The sequence below is a fragment of the Papio anubis genome, chromosome 1, assembly GCF_008728515.1.
Source record: "Papio anubis isolate 15944 chromosome 1, Panubis1.0, whole genome shotgun sequence".
In the NCBI taxonomy this organism is placed as follows: Eukaryota; Metazoa; Chordata; class Mammalia; order Primates; family Cercopithecidae; genus Papio; species Papio anubis.
In genome coordinates, this window is record NC_044976.1 from 160,661,383 (window position 1) to 160,677,193 (window position 15,811).

At 52.2% G+C, this 15,811-nt stretch overlaps 2 protein-coding genes across 3 annotated transcripts in view; both read left to right on the top strand.

Annotated features, from left to right (window-relative positions):
- The first annotated feature begins 2,717 nt into the window (after positions 1–2,717).
- On the top strand, positions 2,718–4,133 carry ASCL5 (achaete-scute family bHLH transcription factor 5). Its single transcript, XM_003893328.5, has one exon. It carries the CDS (start codon positions 2,718–2,720, stop codon positions 3,336–3,338), a length of 621 nt encoding a protein of 206 aa, XP_003893377.1. The 3' UTR covers positions 3,339–4,133.
- A 1,392-nt stretch (positions 4,134–5,525) lies between these two features.
- Positions 5,526–15,811, top strand: part of CACNA1S (calcium voltage-gated channel subunit alpha1 S) — a 74,508-nt gene continuing 64,222 nt past the window's right edge. The window contains exons 1-2 of one of the 2 annotated variants that reach the window (XM_003893329.4): positions 5,526–5,905; positions 7,778–7,883. In XM_003893329.4, the coding sequence (XP_003893378.2) occupies positions 5,754–5,905; positions 7,778–7,883 (258 nt within the window). In that variant the 5' untranslated portion in view covers positions 5,526–5,753. The remainder of the gene's footprint in view (positions 5,906–7,777; positions 7,884–15,811) is intronic. The other variant, XM_009190366.3, reaches the window with a different exon arrangement.

A 15,811-nucleotide genomic window follows, 5' to 3' on the forward strand; every position in this document is an offset into this window, starting at 1 on the left:
CACCTTTCTGAATTGTTATATGAAGAAATGTAAATAGTATATGAGGAAAATAAGTTATGAATATTAAATCAGCATGAACAAATAGTAAGTTGTACTTGTTAAAATTGTGGTAAACTTCTGACCCCTATCAAATTAAATTTAAATAATGAAGTCAAATATGAATAGACAGGGGTCATGTGGGAGAGTGCAGTCTGGATCCCAAATTTGTACAATAAAAGAGAACTGCTAGAAAATCATTTTGAGCAAGGGACTGATAGGCATTACCTGAGAAATAAAAGCCCTAGACCCTGCCTTCGGTTGCTTATGTTCTGGTTGAAGACATAGAATAATGCACAACCCATGTTGGAAGTCGGAGAGCTCAGGCAGTCAGGATGGGCAGGAGCTGGAATCAAGGATGGCAGGACTCTGGGTAAAGCAGAGAGGTGTAGAGAGGGCCCCCAGGACCAGAGCCAGCACAAGACAAGTGTGAGATCAGGAGAGCTAAGAGTTCCAGAGAAGACTGACCTGATAGATCTGAGGGTCTGTTTGGGAGACATTTTCTAGAACCTTCTCTTGAAAGCAACGGGGAGGCTTTGAAGGCCACTGAGAAGGGGAGGGATATGTGAATTTGTCCTGAATTCTCAGACATTTGGATTCACTCTTTTTTTTTTTTTTTTTTATGGAGTCTTGCTCTGTGGTCCAGGCTGGAATGCAGTGGCATGGTCTTGGCTCACTGCTACCTCCACCTCCCAGGTTCAGGTGATTCTTCTGTCTCAGCCTCCCGAGTAGCTGGGATTACAGGCGCCCACCATCCCACCCGGCTAGTTTTTTTATTTTTAGTAGAGACAGGATTTATCATGTTGGCCAGGCTGGTCTCGAACTCCTGTCCTCAAGTGATCCTCCCACCTCAGCTTCCCAAAGTGCTGGGATTGCAGGTGTGAGCCACCACACCCGGCCTGGTTTCACTTTTGAGAACACATCTAAGTCTCCGTGATGCTTAGAATCATTGTTGATTTTTCTTGGTCCTCATTTAGCGTGGAGGACAAAGCGAGCTGGAAACAGACTCAGGGCCTGCAATAAGGACAGAGGTGAGAGGGTGCAGAAGGAGACATTCTCAGGAATCTGAGTTTACCACGAACTCCTCCTGTCAGGGAGAGAGCTAGCCCCTTTCTGTCTCTTGGAGAGGCTGTGCCCAGTGGCCAAGGTGTCACGCTGCCCATCACTCACTCACTTGCTAAGTCCTGAGCATCTTTTACGAAGAGGGAAAAAATAATAGAGTCGTGATAAGTGCTAATATAGACCTTATGGTACCCTGTAGACACACACAAGAGGTGGGCGTGCGATCAGAGAGGCTTCCTAGACAAAATGGCACCTAACCTGGATCTGATAACCACATTCAATGAAGCTTGGTGGCACCTAAACTCAACACACACCAATTATTTCTGAAATGACAGCTTCCTAAATCCTATGAAAGGCTACGTGTAATCAGTCCCACCCTAACAAACCCAGCTTTCTGCCTAATCCTCTCTCTCAGTTATTCCACATGTATTTGTGGAGCATCTATTACTTGACAGGGGCTGGGCTAGGCTCAGGACATACAGGTGAAAGAATAGATGCCCCCATTAGGTGCCACGGAGAAACCCAGGGTGGGGTGAGAGGGTGTATCTCAGACCATAGGGACTGGGGCAGGGAAGGCTTTGATGACTGTCTCTGCCAGGCAGAGGGCTTTGAACGGACCAACAACACCTACCTGGTTATCAAAGAGGCATTCCTTTCCATAAAGAGTTGGCTTCCCTCGTTGGCTGATGGCTGCTGCTGCTAATTCAATAGGCAGTCTCAGACCCTCTTCTAGATGTAAGGCCCTGGAAGGGATCAGTGATGAGACTTAATCCCCACTCTCAAGGGACATGACAAAATTGGGCATTTGTATAAGCTATGCCCTTTAGGAGGTGTTTTTGCATACATATTTTCACAGTTGATTCGCTTATTAATTTCTCATCAGGGATGTTTCCCTTGCCCTTCCCTTACGGAAACCACGACTCAAAGCGGTCACCCGACTATTAAGGGATGGGCACAAGATTTTAACCCAGATCCGTGCCCCTTCAGTAGCCAACCACCGCTCCTCATGAGGCTTACAATCCCGTTTGCGGGTGGAGATGATACAAATAAGCCCATAATACAGGCCTTTCCTAACTGATATGTTCACTCTCCTCTCCTCTTATTTAGAAATGTTTCCCGGGACTCCCTCCACTGAGCTGGCGCACTCCTAATAGCAGCCATCAGTTTGGGCACCCCGGACTGCCCAGGGATCAGGGATCCCGAAGGCCGTGAGGACCAAGGACCGGGCGCTGGGATGGGGGTGGAGGGCATGGAGCCTGGGGTTTAGGCCTGAGGTGCCCATGTTGGGCGGCAGGAAGAGGCAAAGCGTGTGGGTCTGTGGCCGTGCCCACGGGTGCTGCGGAGCGAGGTGTGGCCCCTCAGAGTTCCGCGGCGCCATGGGCTGGATCTGAGAAGGCGTGCACCGACCCCCTGAGAGGGGCCACACTTGTCTAGGACGATGGCTGGTGTTAGGGAGTCCTTGGAAGCCACCCTAAAGGGCGAAAAGAGGCCCTAGCAAATCCTGGTACCCCGGAACTGCTGCTAGCGATGTGACTTGCCCCAGTGGTCGAGACCGTGTAGACCCCAAGCAGGGGCCATTTGGTGGGGGCCTCACTCTGGGTCCAGCTCCACGTGGCACCATGAACAATAACTTCTGCCGGGCTCTGGTGGACCGGAGGCCCCTGGGGCCCCCCAGCTGCATGCAGCTGGGCGTCGTGCCCCCTCCCCGGCAGGCGCCCCTGCCTCCCGCCGAGCCCCTAGGCAACGTGCCCTTCCTGCTGTACCCGGGCCCAGCCGAGCAGCCCTACTACGACGCCTACGCAGGGGTGTTCCCCTATGTGCCGTTCCCCGGTGCCTTCGGGGTCTACGAATACCCCTTCGAGCCAGCCTTCATCCAGAAGCGCAACGAGCGCGAGCGGCAGCGCGTTAAGTGCGTCAACGAGGGCTACGCGCGCCTCCGCGGCCACCTCCCCGGCGCCCTGGCAGAGAAACGACTTAGCAAGGTGGAGACGCTGCGCGCCGCCATCCGCTACATCAAGTACCTGCAGGAGCTGCTGAGCTCGGCCCCAGACGGCGCGACGCCCCCCGCCTCCCGCGGCCTCCCGGGCACCGGGCTCTGCCCCGCGCCGCCCGCCGCCCCCCGGCCCGACCGCCCTGGCGACGGCGAGGCCCGGGCGCCCTCCTCCCTGGTACCGGAGTCATCCGAGTCCTCCTGCTTCTCCCCCTCGCCTTTCTTGGAATCGGAGGAATCCTGCCATTGATCGGGCTTGTGGCAGCCCCTGGCTTGGGGGATGATCCGTCGGCCCCGTCCCACTTTCGGGAGCAGCGGGAGGCTGCTGGGTCACCCGCGATGCGCCGCAGGCTGGTGACTGCAGGAGGTCCGCGGTGCTCCCGTGTCTGCGACATCCTCCCTCCTCCATCAACTTGGGGAGGAAGTGCAGGGCAACGGGTGCCAGGCGCGCGATAGAGACCTGAGGAGCTCCGTGGGTGCAGCGAGGGGCAGGGCCTGGGACTGCTCCGGGCGTCCTGCGTCCCCTCCGGGGTGCAGAGGGGCACTCCAGGACGATTATCCCTGGGTCTGGCTCCCGCTCGGCCTCAGGTAGCTCTGCTTCGTCCTTCCTTGCCGCAGGCGCAGCCCAGTCTCTGCGAGTTCCCGGGAGGCAAGCCCGGCTTTGATCCCTCGGTTACCATGCCCCTGCTCTCCACCAGATGGCCTCAAATGCTAGCGACTTCTTTGGGAGCACGCTTGCCCCTTGAGAAAGGAACCCAGAGGAGGGGATGGGAGGCCAGGCTGCTGCCAGCGCTCAGCCCGGACCGAACCCACAGACTCAGCAGAGGCGACCTATGTGCCCTGGTGGCGTTCTCTAGCTTCCTTGGTGGGGGGCGATCACTCCCTCCACGCCCCCCAACAAGGTCGTCTAGTTTTGTCCCAGGTTGGGTGAGGACTGTGGTTTTTTTCCCTCAGACTGTAAGCCTTGGGGGAGGGGGGTGTGCATATGGGTACATAGGCACTGTGTTGGCACCAAAGAGCTAAATAAAAGGATTGTTGAATTTTCTCATTCCTAGATCATTGTCTACCCTCACCCTTCATGGTGCCCCTTTCTCATTCCCACTGCTAGTCCAGAGTACTTGCTGGAAGGGTATGTGGGATTCGGTGTTAGCGCATTTAAGGTTCAGTGTTAGCTCAGGCATTCAATGAATTTTTTTATTTTTATTTTTATTTTTATTTTTGAGATAGGTTTTGCCCTGTTGCCCAGGCTGGAGTGCAGTGATTTGATGCCTGCTCACTGCAACCTCTGCCTCCTGGGTTTGAGCAATTCTGCTGCCTTGGCCTCCAGAGTAGCTGGGATTACAGGTGCACACCACCACGCCCACTAATTTTTGGTATTTTTAGTAGAGTTCAGGTTTCACCATGTTGGCCATGCTGGTCTGGAATTCCTGACCTCAAGTAATCTGCCCACCTTGGCTTCCTAAAGTGCTGGGATTACAGGCATGCGCCACCGCGGCTGGCCTCAGTGAATTTTTCTTTTTGAGACAAGGTCTCACTCTGTCTCATTCTGTCACCCATGCTGGAGTACAGTGGCCCGATCTTGGCTCATTGCAGCCTCAACCTCCCAGACTCAACTGATCCTCTCACCTTGGCCTCCTTACTAGCTGGGACTACAAACACACACCACCACACCCTGCTAATTTTTGTATTTTTTGTAGAGACAGAGTTTCACCACTTGCCCCGGCTGGTCTTCAACTCCTGAGCTCTAGCCATTCGCCCACCTCAGCCTCCCAAAGTGTTGGGATTACAGGCATGAGCCACCACGCCTGGCCTCAGTGATCATTTACAGGGAGCATAGTATATGTGGGGACTGTGCAGAGAAGGGGCCAGAGTCCCAGAGATAAAGCACACAACCTTTACACCTGTAGGGGTGGGAGGAGGTGAGGAAGAAAGATACACAGCAGATGCTCCACAGTGAGGCAGGTGCTATGCCAGAGGTGTGTACACTCAGGGATGTTCTGGGAGTCTTCCAGCCCACTGGAGAGGGGTTTACTGTTTCTCTGACATGGGATTGCTTGGGGGGTTGGGTTGAGGGTATTTTGGGGGAGTCTTGGCTGATGGTGCAAATACTGAGATAGGTAGAGGGTGCTGTGGAGCTGTCCTGACTTAGGCTGCCCAGTGCCTTCTCCAGACAATGTCATGGGGCTGAGGAGGGGAAACCTAATTTTGGCATGAGGGGGCCACTCTGCCATTTGAGGTTCCATATCCAAGGCTACCCCTTCCTGATCTCTGTTGCCCCAGGCTTGAAACCTTCCATCCTGTCTCCCTCTCCCACTGCCCCTGCCCCATCCCAGGCCTGTGTGTAAGTTCTTCTCCCCATCCCCCACCCTCCTCAGGGGACAGATTGGGAAGTCACTGGCTGGACTGGATGGAATGACAGCTGCCTGGCCTCAGGAGCTCAGGCCCGGCAGTGGGGAGCCGAGTGGAGGCTAATTTTACTTGCTGGGAGTGGGGAGAGTAATCCTCCTGCCCCCACTGCTGCCCCCGCCCCCCGGCTGGCTCAGCAGGGCAGGCTCAGCCGACAGCCTCAGCCAGCCCAGTCCTCAAGGCGGGGGGCATTGGGGACGCAGGGAAGAGAGGGCACTAGGGAGGGGGAGCAGGAGAAAGCCAGATTCCCAGGGAAGCCATGGAGCCGTCCTCACCCCAGGATGAAGGCCTGAGGAAGAAACAGCCCAAGAAGCCAGTTCCTGAGATTCTGCCAAGGCCACCCCGGGCCTTGTTCTGCCTGACCCTGGAGAACCCCCTGAGGAAGGCCTGCATCAGCATCGTAGAATGGAAGTATCCTTCAGGGCCCAGGCCGTGGGGGGGAGCATGCATCATGGGGGAGGGATTCAGGGGTGATCACAGAGCACACACTTCCTACAGGAGGGCCAGGGAGGCCTGGGACTTAGACCTGGGGTGAACTCACAGAATTGAGTGAGGCTGGGGGAAGGAGCCCTCAGCTGCGCAGGAGAGGAGGAGGAGGAAGAGGAGGGAGAGAAGGAGGAGGGGGGAGGAGGAACAGGAAGAGGAGGAGGAAGAGGAGGAGGACTTGGTGGGGCTTCCTGGGCCTGAGCAGGCCACCCAAGTCCTGGGTGACAACCAGAGATGCCTACTGACCACCTATGGGTGGGGCCTGCTCCATGGGGACTGTTCCCAGGTGTGCCCAAATCCACATTATCATGGGGTGCCACTAGGTTTTTGAAGCACTAGCCTCATTTCAGAATAGGATAGGAACCAATAAAAGGTTCGATGGCCTCTTTGAGAAAACTCCCCCTTGTTTGGGTTGGGTGGGGGGTGACCCCTCTGGGGGCAGGTCCCAGCTGAGGATAGAGCCAAGGGGAAAAATGGGTCTGAAAGACGCCTGGTCTGAGTGGCTCCAAGACACAGGCCAAGCAAGCCTGGGTGTTCTAGCTCAGACGTGCCACCCTGGGGACAGGGACTTCGAATCTCATGCTATGTTTGCATTTGCTCTGGGGGGAAGAATGCTGAAAATATCTGGGTTATCTGGGGAAGGGAGGAAGGAGTGACAGAGAGAAGGGGAGGGCTGTGTCAAGTGGGTTCTCAGAGCGAGGGTCGGGCATATTTGAAATATTTCTGAAGGGTTCTGGAAGGCTGGGCTCCTACCAACTGTTCCCTAGAAGGAAGGAGAATGAGGGATAACTAGAAGGACAAGACAAACGTGGGGCAAGTAGAGATATCTTGGGGTCAGGGTCAGCCCTGTTCCCTTCACCTGCCCTTGGCCAGTCGGTAAATCACCCACATCGAACCCTCCTAGGCCCTCCCTCCTTGCCTCTCTTCTGCAAACAGGTTTACTCCATGGGTTCTCCCTCTCCTCCATCCTCTACTCCTCTGCACCTTCCCCTCTCGTAGCCCCCTGCCCCTGTGGCCCTCCTCTTTTCTCAAACACTGGAGGTTACTGGGAAGAGAATGGGATTTTTCTGTCAAGCCCATCTACATAATATGCCTCCCCATTCGCCCCCAAACAACTGCCTCGCTTCCTCCCTTCCTTTCTCTAGCTCTTTCCACACTTGCTGCCTAATGGGTCAGAAAGTCAAGAAAGCCATGGACCTGGGGTACCCTCAATGGCTGTGGCAGGGTGAGTGTGTCTGGGAGGGGTGAGGTGTGATGGGTGTGAGCACGAGCACACCAGCATGCACACATGGCTCTGGAAATTCATCGTTCACCTCTCCATCCCTCATTCCCAGTCCTGCTCGGTGAGTTCTCAACCTTACCCTGCATCAACCCTTACCCCGCCGTGCCATTTCTCTGGGTGAGCCTCTGTGGATTGGCCAGAATCTGGGAAAGTCATGGCTCCCTGGGAGGAGGCAAGGGCATAGACAGGCACTGAGAGTGGAGCGGTGTGAAGATCCCCTAGGCCTTAAAGCTGAGTAGCCCTCAGCCAGGGACCAGACCTTTACCATTCCAAGGAGTCTATGTGAAAGCGACTTGTTCCTGAGGAAAGGCAGCTAGTTGTCAAGGCAGGAACCTGGTCCTCACTGTATCCTGCAGGTGCTCAGGGAAGGAGCAGCGTGGGCGAGTGTCCAACAGCCTGTCCACCTGCCTGGCATCAGAGTCACAGTCCAAACTGACCCTCAGCGCCCTCTTCCCCTTAACCCTGTAAGTCCCATCCCCCTGTGGCCCAAGGGCTCTCCTTAACCCTGGCTCCAGGCCCTTCGAGACCATCATCTTGCTTACCATCTTTGCCAACTGTGTGGCCTTGGCCGTGTACCTGCCCATGCCAGAAGATGACAACAACTCTCTGAACCTCGGCCTGGTAAGATTGGCTCTTCCATCCCCCTTCCTGCCGGCCTGCAGCCCCAGGCTTGGGGAGGCCCCCTTGGTGGACTCTGTTCTGGGGGATGGTGCTGGTGGTTTAACTCCCTGCATCCCCACCCACCTGCAGGGCTGGCTGAGTGGCTCAACAGGTTTCCAGGGTCAACGTGCTTATTCTAGATTCTGTGACATTGTCAGCCAGCACTGAGCACACAGTCATTGGTCCCGGGCACTGTGCTAATATCTGATGAGAGGAAACTCATTTAATCTTCACAACCACCTCATAAAGTGGTTCCATTTGATAGATGTGGAAACTGAGGCTTCGTAAGGTCAGCTAGTGAACCACAGAGGTTGAATGTTAATTTCCTTTCCCTAGATGTAATTCATAAGAAACTTGTATCCACTAAGTTTGCCTTCATGGGAGAGTTTTATCCAGGAATCTGAAGCAAGAACATGTTTTAGAGTTCTACAATACCACTTTCTCTTCACCCCTTCATCAGTAACACATACCTGGAACCATAAGATGCCAGGGCTGGAACGGATATTCAAAAATTAGGCTGTCCTACCTCCTCCCCACCTCATTCTGTTTTATGGATGAGGAAATTGAGGCCTAGATAGGTTCAGGGACTTATTTACCCAATAGTTAATTTATAATAAAAATGGTTAGCATTTAGTAAGTACTTATTAAATGCCAGGATTTGAGCTAAATATTTTACATTATTGTATTGTTTAATCCCCATAACTACTCCTGTGGGGTAAGTAACATTATTAGACCCATTTAAAAGACAAGGAGACTGATATTCAGAGAGTTTAGGTACATTGCCCAGGGTCACCCCACATCTAAGTCTTGTGGTAGGGCCTCCAGGTTGGTCTTTCTGACTTTAGAACCTGCAATTTTTTTTTTTTTTTTTTTTTTTGAGACAGAGTCTCACTCTGTTGCCCTGGCTGTGCAATCTTGGCTCACTGCAACCTCCATCTCCCGGGTTCAAGTGATTCTCCTGCCTCAGCCTCCCAAGTAGCTGGGATTACAGGCGCCTGCCACCATGCCCAGATGATTTTTGTATTTTTAGTAGAGATTGGGTTTTGCCTTGTTGGCCAGGCTGGCCTCGAACTCCTGACCTCAGGTGATCCGCCCGCCGCGGCCTCCGAAAGTGCTGTGATTATAGGCGTGAGTCACCACGCCTGGCCAGAATCTGCTCTTGTACAGGCTGTGTTGCCAAGGTGGTGGGTGACAGCAGAAAGACTTCTAGGGGAAGCCCTCTTAGAAACAGTGGCCTCAGGCTCCCTAGGGGACAGGACAATGGAACCACCTTTTTTAACGGGGCTTTTTTTTTTTTCCTGCACTGAAACTGCAGGGCCTGGGAGGGAGGAGGTATATTAGCATGTGTCCAGGGCCTGACACATCTCTGCCTTTCCCTTATGCTGGTTTCCATGGGAATCTATCTTGAGCTGATGGGAAGCTGGGATTCTAAATGTGTGCTTGCTATGAGGAGAAAACACTCTGAGCTCCCGAGTGTGGAAGGAGAGTGGGATTAAATGTTGGCAGGGCAATGCCACCTTTGCTGGCAAGGAAGGCATTTCTTAAAGTCTGGGCATTCTACACCATCGGCTTAGTCTCCATGTTTCTGAATGCAGGGAGAGCTCTGGGTCTACCCCACCCTTCACGATTTCATATTTTTGGGCCTCAGTTCCTTACATTGACTACTTTTGCAAAAAACTCTGCCCCACCTTGGAGGATATTAAATTATACCTCTGCTGGATGCAGTGACTCACACCTGTAATCCCAGCACTTTGGGAGGCTGAGACGTGAAGATCGCTTGCATCCAGGAGTTCGAGACCAGCCTGGGCAACATAGAGAGACTCCCATCTCTACAAAAATTAAATTAGCCGGGCCTGGTGGTGCATACCTGTATTCCCATCTACTTGGGAGGCTGAAGTGGGAAGATTGCTTGAGCCCGGGAGGTCGAGGCTGCAGTGAGCCAGGATCATGCCACTGCACTTTAACCCGAGTGACAGAGTGAGACCCTGTCTCAAAAAAAAAAAAAAAAAAAATTACATCTTAGAGGTTATATCATCTTCCATCTTGAAACAAAATGGCTGCCTTAACGGTTTCATGTAGTCCTATGTGTGTTTTTCTTTAGTTTGTGGGCTGGAGTTGCAAAACCTTGGGTTAGGCCTAGAGTTCATCATAGAGACAGGATTATGAGTTCCCTGGAAGTCGAAAACCTAATAAAAAATGTTTCCAAAGCGGAAAATGCCACTTGGCATGTCAGAGCTGTATGGGAAATGAATATTCAGGGAGGACTCCTAATCTGACCACTTAATTGTGAAGCCCAGAGAAAGTCGGTGATACCCAAAGTCACTTAGCCTGCTTCGAGCTCAGGGCTCCTCACTGTTCATGTCCACAAAACCCAACAAGAGGGAGATGAGAGGAGTCAGAGTAGAAAGGGGCAGCAGGTACTCTCTCTCTTACCCTATTGGCTGCTTTGTAGGTATCTGAGAAGGGCTGGGGTCTTTCCAGTCATTTAGATTAACCCATAGCTTTCAAGAAAGGAGGCCTAAGGATTAACTATTCATGAACTTTCTCATTCATTTAATGAATGTTTCTTTAGTGCCTATCATATCCCTGGCACATACTGGGGATATCACTGTGAACCAAATAGACACAGTTCCCATCTTCACAGAGCTTCATTACATGAATTAAACAACTAAACATGATAAAACCAATTAAACAAGTAGTTAAAATGAAATGGGAAAGGTTCAAGGTTTGGGGACATTTTAGTAGCATATTGGCAGAGAACCTAAGCTAGTTTTGAGATCAGGAAGGCCTCCCAAATGATGGGATGTTTAACCTGAGACCTAAAGGCTGAGGACAGGGACAGCTCACACATGTACAACCTATGCAATCCCAGAGGACCCCCACTCAGAAGGGCCCCACATTTGGGGTTGAATACTCTGTGGTCAAAGTATTGAAATTTTAAGTAATTTTATCTTTGAATTTATGATTTGTAAGTTAAGTCCATTGGGACAATGGCACATGCACCTCAAGCTTGGAGCCTTGGCTCACACGAGGTTCTGACTTCTGCCATCTCCCTGCCTCTAAGGAGGGGCTCTCAGCTTGATGTTTTGCCCTCTGGAGTCCTGGGCCACTTGGCCGAGGCCCTAGTGGGAGAATGGGAAGGGCCGTGTCTCAGGGAAGGACATGGCTCTGGTTGTCTCTACCCTGGGCTGAGAGTGATGCAGTCCATTCAGTAAACGACCCTATGAGGTTGAGCCTCCAAGACCCTCCCCCATTCTGGGTACTTATTGTCTCCAAGGAAGCAGAGATTGCAACACCCTTGGGTGCCGGATGTCCACTATGGGTTGAGGTGGCGGGTCTGAGTGAAGGGGAGATGCCTAGCTCCACACCTCCACCTCTGTCCAAGGCACAGGATGTCGGGCTGTGGGATAGTGAGGGTGGAGGGAGAAGACTAGGAGGAGGTGCTTGTGACAGTCTGCACTTGCCCCACACAACGCCGAACAGCAATCAAAAGACACCACGGTAGGTTGAGAAAGGGGCTGGAAAAAAAGGAAAAGCTTTATATTTAGTACCTTCATCAGCACTTATTTCCTACTGTTTGAACATGGGGGCCCACATTTTCACTTATACTGGGCCCCCCATTGTGTAGTCTGGCTGTGAAGGAGCGCGTTGTAGAAGGCCAAGAGGGAAAGGGGACTCTGGACAGAGGGAGCCACATGGGCAAAGGGCTGCAGGCAAGAGACGAAGAGGTCAAGTGGGGATTTAGAAAAATCAGGCCCCACGTGGAGCATGGATTGGGGTGACATGGGGTACGAGGGAAAGCAGGGAAGGGGGCAGGGAGCCCAGGGAAGTCATCCAAGCAGGCAACAGGGGAGGCTGGGCCAAGGCACTGGTGATGGTAAAGATGGCTGTGAGGTGGCCTTAAGAAAGACCTGCCAGATGGAATCCATGGTGAGGACTGGATGTGGGGATGGAAGTGTAGGGGAGGGGGAGGATGACACTTGGGGTTCAGAAGGGAACAGAGCAGATGGCAGTATCACCAAGACTGCAGGTGGGGGTGGGGAAGAGGAAGGTGGTGAGTTCAACTTCAGATGTGTGGAGATACAGGTGCCTGTGTCCACTGACAGGCAATTGGATTTGTAGGTCCAAGCATTTTATGACAGAGGTTTCCTCACTTTGGCACATGCCAGACTGGCTGGGTGGGTCAGGGGTGGGGATGGTTGTGGTTAAGAAAGGCTCCCCTCAGTTGCCTTGTGTGCGAGGAGGGTTGGGGATATGACTGCTGTCTGTGGGAATGGGCTTCCTTGGCAGTGTCCCTCCATAGCCCTTCTGCCAGCGTTGGCTGAGGGTAATAGACTTGGTGCCTGGGTTTCCTGGGGCTAGGGGTGCCCCTGTGACTCTGCCTGCTCTGTGTCAGTGGGAAAGCCCAGGATCCTCCCTGAACAGAAGAGGAAACTGAGGTCCAGAGAGAGCAAGGAGTCCTGGGAATGAATATGCAGCAGGTCAGAGGGTGGCAAGAGGGGCATCCAGGATGCTGAGGTCCTGGCCAACCATGGGATGTTACAGTGGCACCGGGCTCTGAAATCAGCCCATTATGGCATGGTGGTTATAAAAATGGGTTCTGGAGCTAGAACCCGCTTTTGAGCCCAGGCCCACTCACGTACTAGCTGTGTGATCTTCGACAAGTTATGTAACCTTTCTGTTCCCTCAGTTTCCTCCTTTATAAAATGGGGATGATATTGTGTATTTAAGAAGTATACTTAAGAAGTAACTGAATGAGTGAAGACCTTCTCAGTTTTAGTGCTTTATCTATCAACAGAAGGAACTTTGATCATGCAGGTCCCACAGAGCAGGCTCACCAGCCAAAATGCCTGTAGTCACAGAGACCCCCAGGTTGTTCTAGATTCAAAGGGTCTAACTCCCAATAGTTATGCCAAAAGATTATTTCAGGTAAAGAACTCCTCTTCACCCTGCCCATCGTCTGTCCCTGATTTCTCTTTAACTCTGTGTCTTCTCTCCTTGAAACCTCTAACTTCTCTTAGTGGCTTTCCTGGTCACCCCTCCCTAGTCCTCCAGCAAATCAGCAGCTGCAGCAGCAACAATGACATTCAATATTTGTCGATTACTTGCATATTGTCAGTCACAGTTCTAATGCCTTATATGTGTTATCACACTGAATGCCATGAGGCAGGTACTTTTATTTTTCTCATTTGTACAGAGGAGTAAACTGCAGCGCAGAGAGGTTAGATCACTGCGCATGCCCAGGTGGCTTTATGGGCAGGCCTACATCCTTTATTGGGCAGGGTTACCACTCCAGCCTAGGCCAGGCTGAGGGGACCAATGTGGAAAAGCAAAAACAATCATCAGACTTACTAATTGTTGGGCAGACATGAGAAACTGATTGCTTTTGCTACGTTATCTCATTTCACCCTCAAAGCAGTCCTACGTCAAAGTATGATGTTCAAAAAGTGAAAACACAACTGTAAGTAAAATATCGAAGGAACACATACCAAAGATTAGTTCAACTCAAAAGAGAACAGGCAGGCGTGTAAAGCTGGGTTAAAGGGAGTTGGAGGAGCAGAAGTTATGACACTGGAGAAAGAATGATGGAATAGGATTGCTAGGTTAGATACCAAGCTGGTTAATGTCCTACAGGGCAGTAAAACTCTAACCATTGGGATTATCTTCCTATTGGCAGAATTCATTTGCATCTCTAGAGGACAGAAGAGTGAGGGCTAAACAAAGTTACATTCCCTTCTAGTCAGTGGTTTTCAAGGGATTGGGGAGGGGAAGTAGTTCTGCCCCAGAGGATATTTGGCAACAACTGGAATTGTGAAGGGGAGGGGCAGGGGCAGAGATGTGTCCTACTAGCTTCTAGTGGGGTAGAGGCAGGGGCCCTGCAATGCACAGGACAGGCCCGCCTCCCACCAGCAAAGAAGTATCCAGACCAAAATATCATTAGGGCTGAGGTTGAGAAACCCTGACCTGGATAATTAAATAATCCTTGGCCAGGCCTATTATAAAATGCTCCAACATGATATTACAAAGATATGACATCCTTTATTTGCTTTATTTCCAAGTTCCGGATAATTTAGATTTTGCTTAAGTAGATGGTGCCTGCTGTCCTTGAGGGCAGGGCAGGGCAGGGCCCGCAGGCTCGGCAAGATGGCTGCCCCTTTGGCCCCTCCTGGACTGTAGGGCAGCTGCCCACCCCTCAGGCATCAGCCGGCTCCACCAGGCCCCTGTCGCATTCCTGGGGTTCAAGTTGCCGCAGTGTCCTCCACGAGGCTGGAGCCTAAGCCTCTGGCAGCCAGGGCGTTTGTCTTTTTATAGGGTCTGGAATGCACTTGCCAACTATTATGGCCAGCAGCCCATTCCACTCGCCATCTGGGGGAGGCTGGGGCCTCAGAAGGACTGCAGCTCTGGCCTCACCCCTCAGAGATCCAGCACCTGCAGAGCACAGGGTTGTTTGAGCCTGGGCCACTGTACAGAGAAGTGATGGTGCTCAAAAAGGGTCTGTGGAAATGAATGAAAGCCTGGATTTTTTTTTTTTTTTTTGAGACGGAGTCTCGCTCTGTCACCCAGGCTGGAGTGCAGTGGCCGGATCTCAGCTCACTGCAAGCTCCGCCTCCCGGGTTCACGCCATTCTCCGGCCTCAGCCTCCCGAGTAGCTGGGACTACAGGCGCCCGCCACCTCGCCCGGCTAGTTTTTTGTATTTCTTAATAGAGACGGGGTTTCACCGTGTTAGCCAGGATGGTCTCGATCTCCTGACCTCATGATCCGCCCGTCTCGGCCTCCCAAAGTGCTGGGATTACAGGCTTGAGCGAAAGCCTGGATTTTAGACCCACCCGGGAGCCTGCCCTCCCACCACTGCAAGAACTTAGGTCCCCTTTCAGGGCACTTAGCTTCCCCTTCCCTGCCCATCCCAATCCATGCCCCTTCACACCAGGCACAGGGGCTGCAGACGTTGTAAGAGCTGAACAACAGAAGCCTTGGAGGAAAGCCTTTGCCCAAGCTGTGCTAGCTGCCCGGGAGTCGCAAGAAAGGACAGGTTCTCAAGTCAAACCAACCTGCCTCCAATCTAGACTTTGGTTCGCAGCTTCCTAAACTCTCTGAACCTCCATTACCTCATCTGTGAACAGAGGACCACAATATCTTTCTTTTTTTTTTTTTTTTTTAGACCAAGTCTCACTCTGTCGCCCAGGCTAGAGTGCAGTGGTGCGACCTCAGCTCACTGCAACCTCCACTTCCAGGGTTCAAGCAATTCTCCTGCCTCAGCCTCCCGAGTAGCTGGAATTATAGGCACACACCACCACACCCAGCTAATTTTTTTTTTGTTTTTAGTAGAGACAGGGTTTCACCATGTTGGTCAGGTTGGTCCACAATATCTTTCTTTTCAGGACTGTTACATCCATGAGTGCAACAACCTCGTGTTTGACCTTGCACACAGGAGTTGCTCAATAAATGTTCATCCCCTTCCTTCTCTGACCTCCCAGCACTAACAGCGCACAGCTGAAGTCATGCTGAACCCAAGCCTTGGCGGGCAAAAGACAGACCTGGGGTGGACTGAGGGCAGGATCTAACAAATGTACCCAGATGTCCCAGGCATGCTCTTTCTCTCTCTTCCCCGTGCCTGGCATGGTGGTTGAGACCACAGAGTATGGAATCAAACTGTAAATATCATGGCTCTGCCTCTTGGTAGCTATGTGATCCTGGAGAAATTAATCCCTCTGTGCTTTGGCTTCCTCATCTGTAAAATGGGGATAAGAGTACCTACCTTAGTCAGCTGTCGTCAGAAGCTAGGGAGGATGATGATGGACTGCCCCGCACAGACCAGGATGCGTGTTGGGTGTGGGTATGACTGCGTGTCCACACTCAGTGGGAGCTGGGCAACACGGAGGAGTTTGTG

What these genes read in the sequence shown, in the direction of transcription:
- ASCL5 (XM_003893328.5), top strand. Translation starts at nt 2,718, where the DNA reads ATGAACAATAACTTCTGCCGGGCTCTGGTGGACCGGAGGCCCCTGGGG.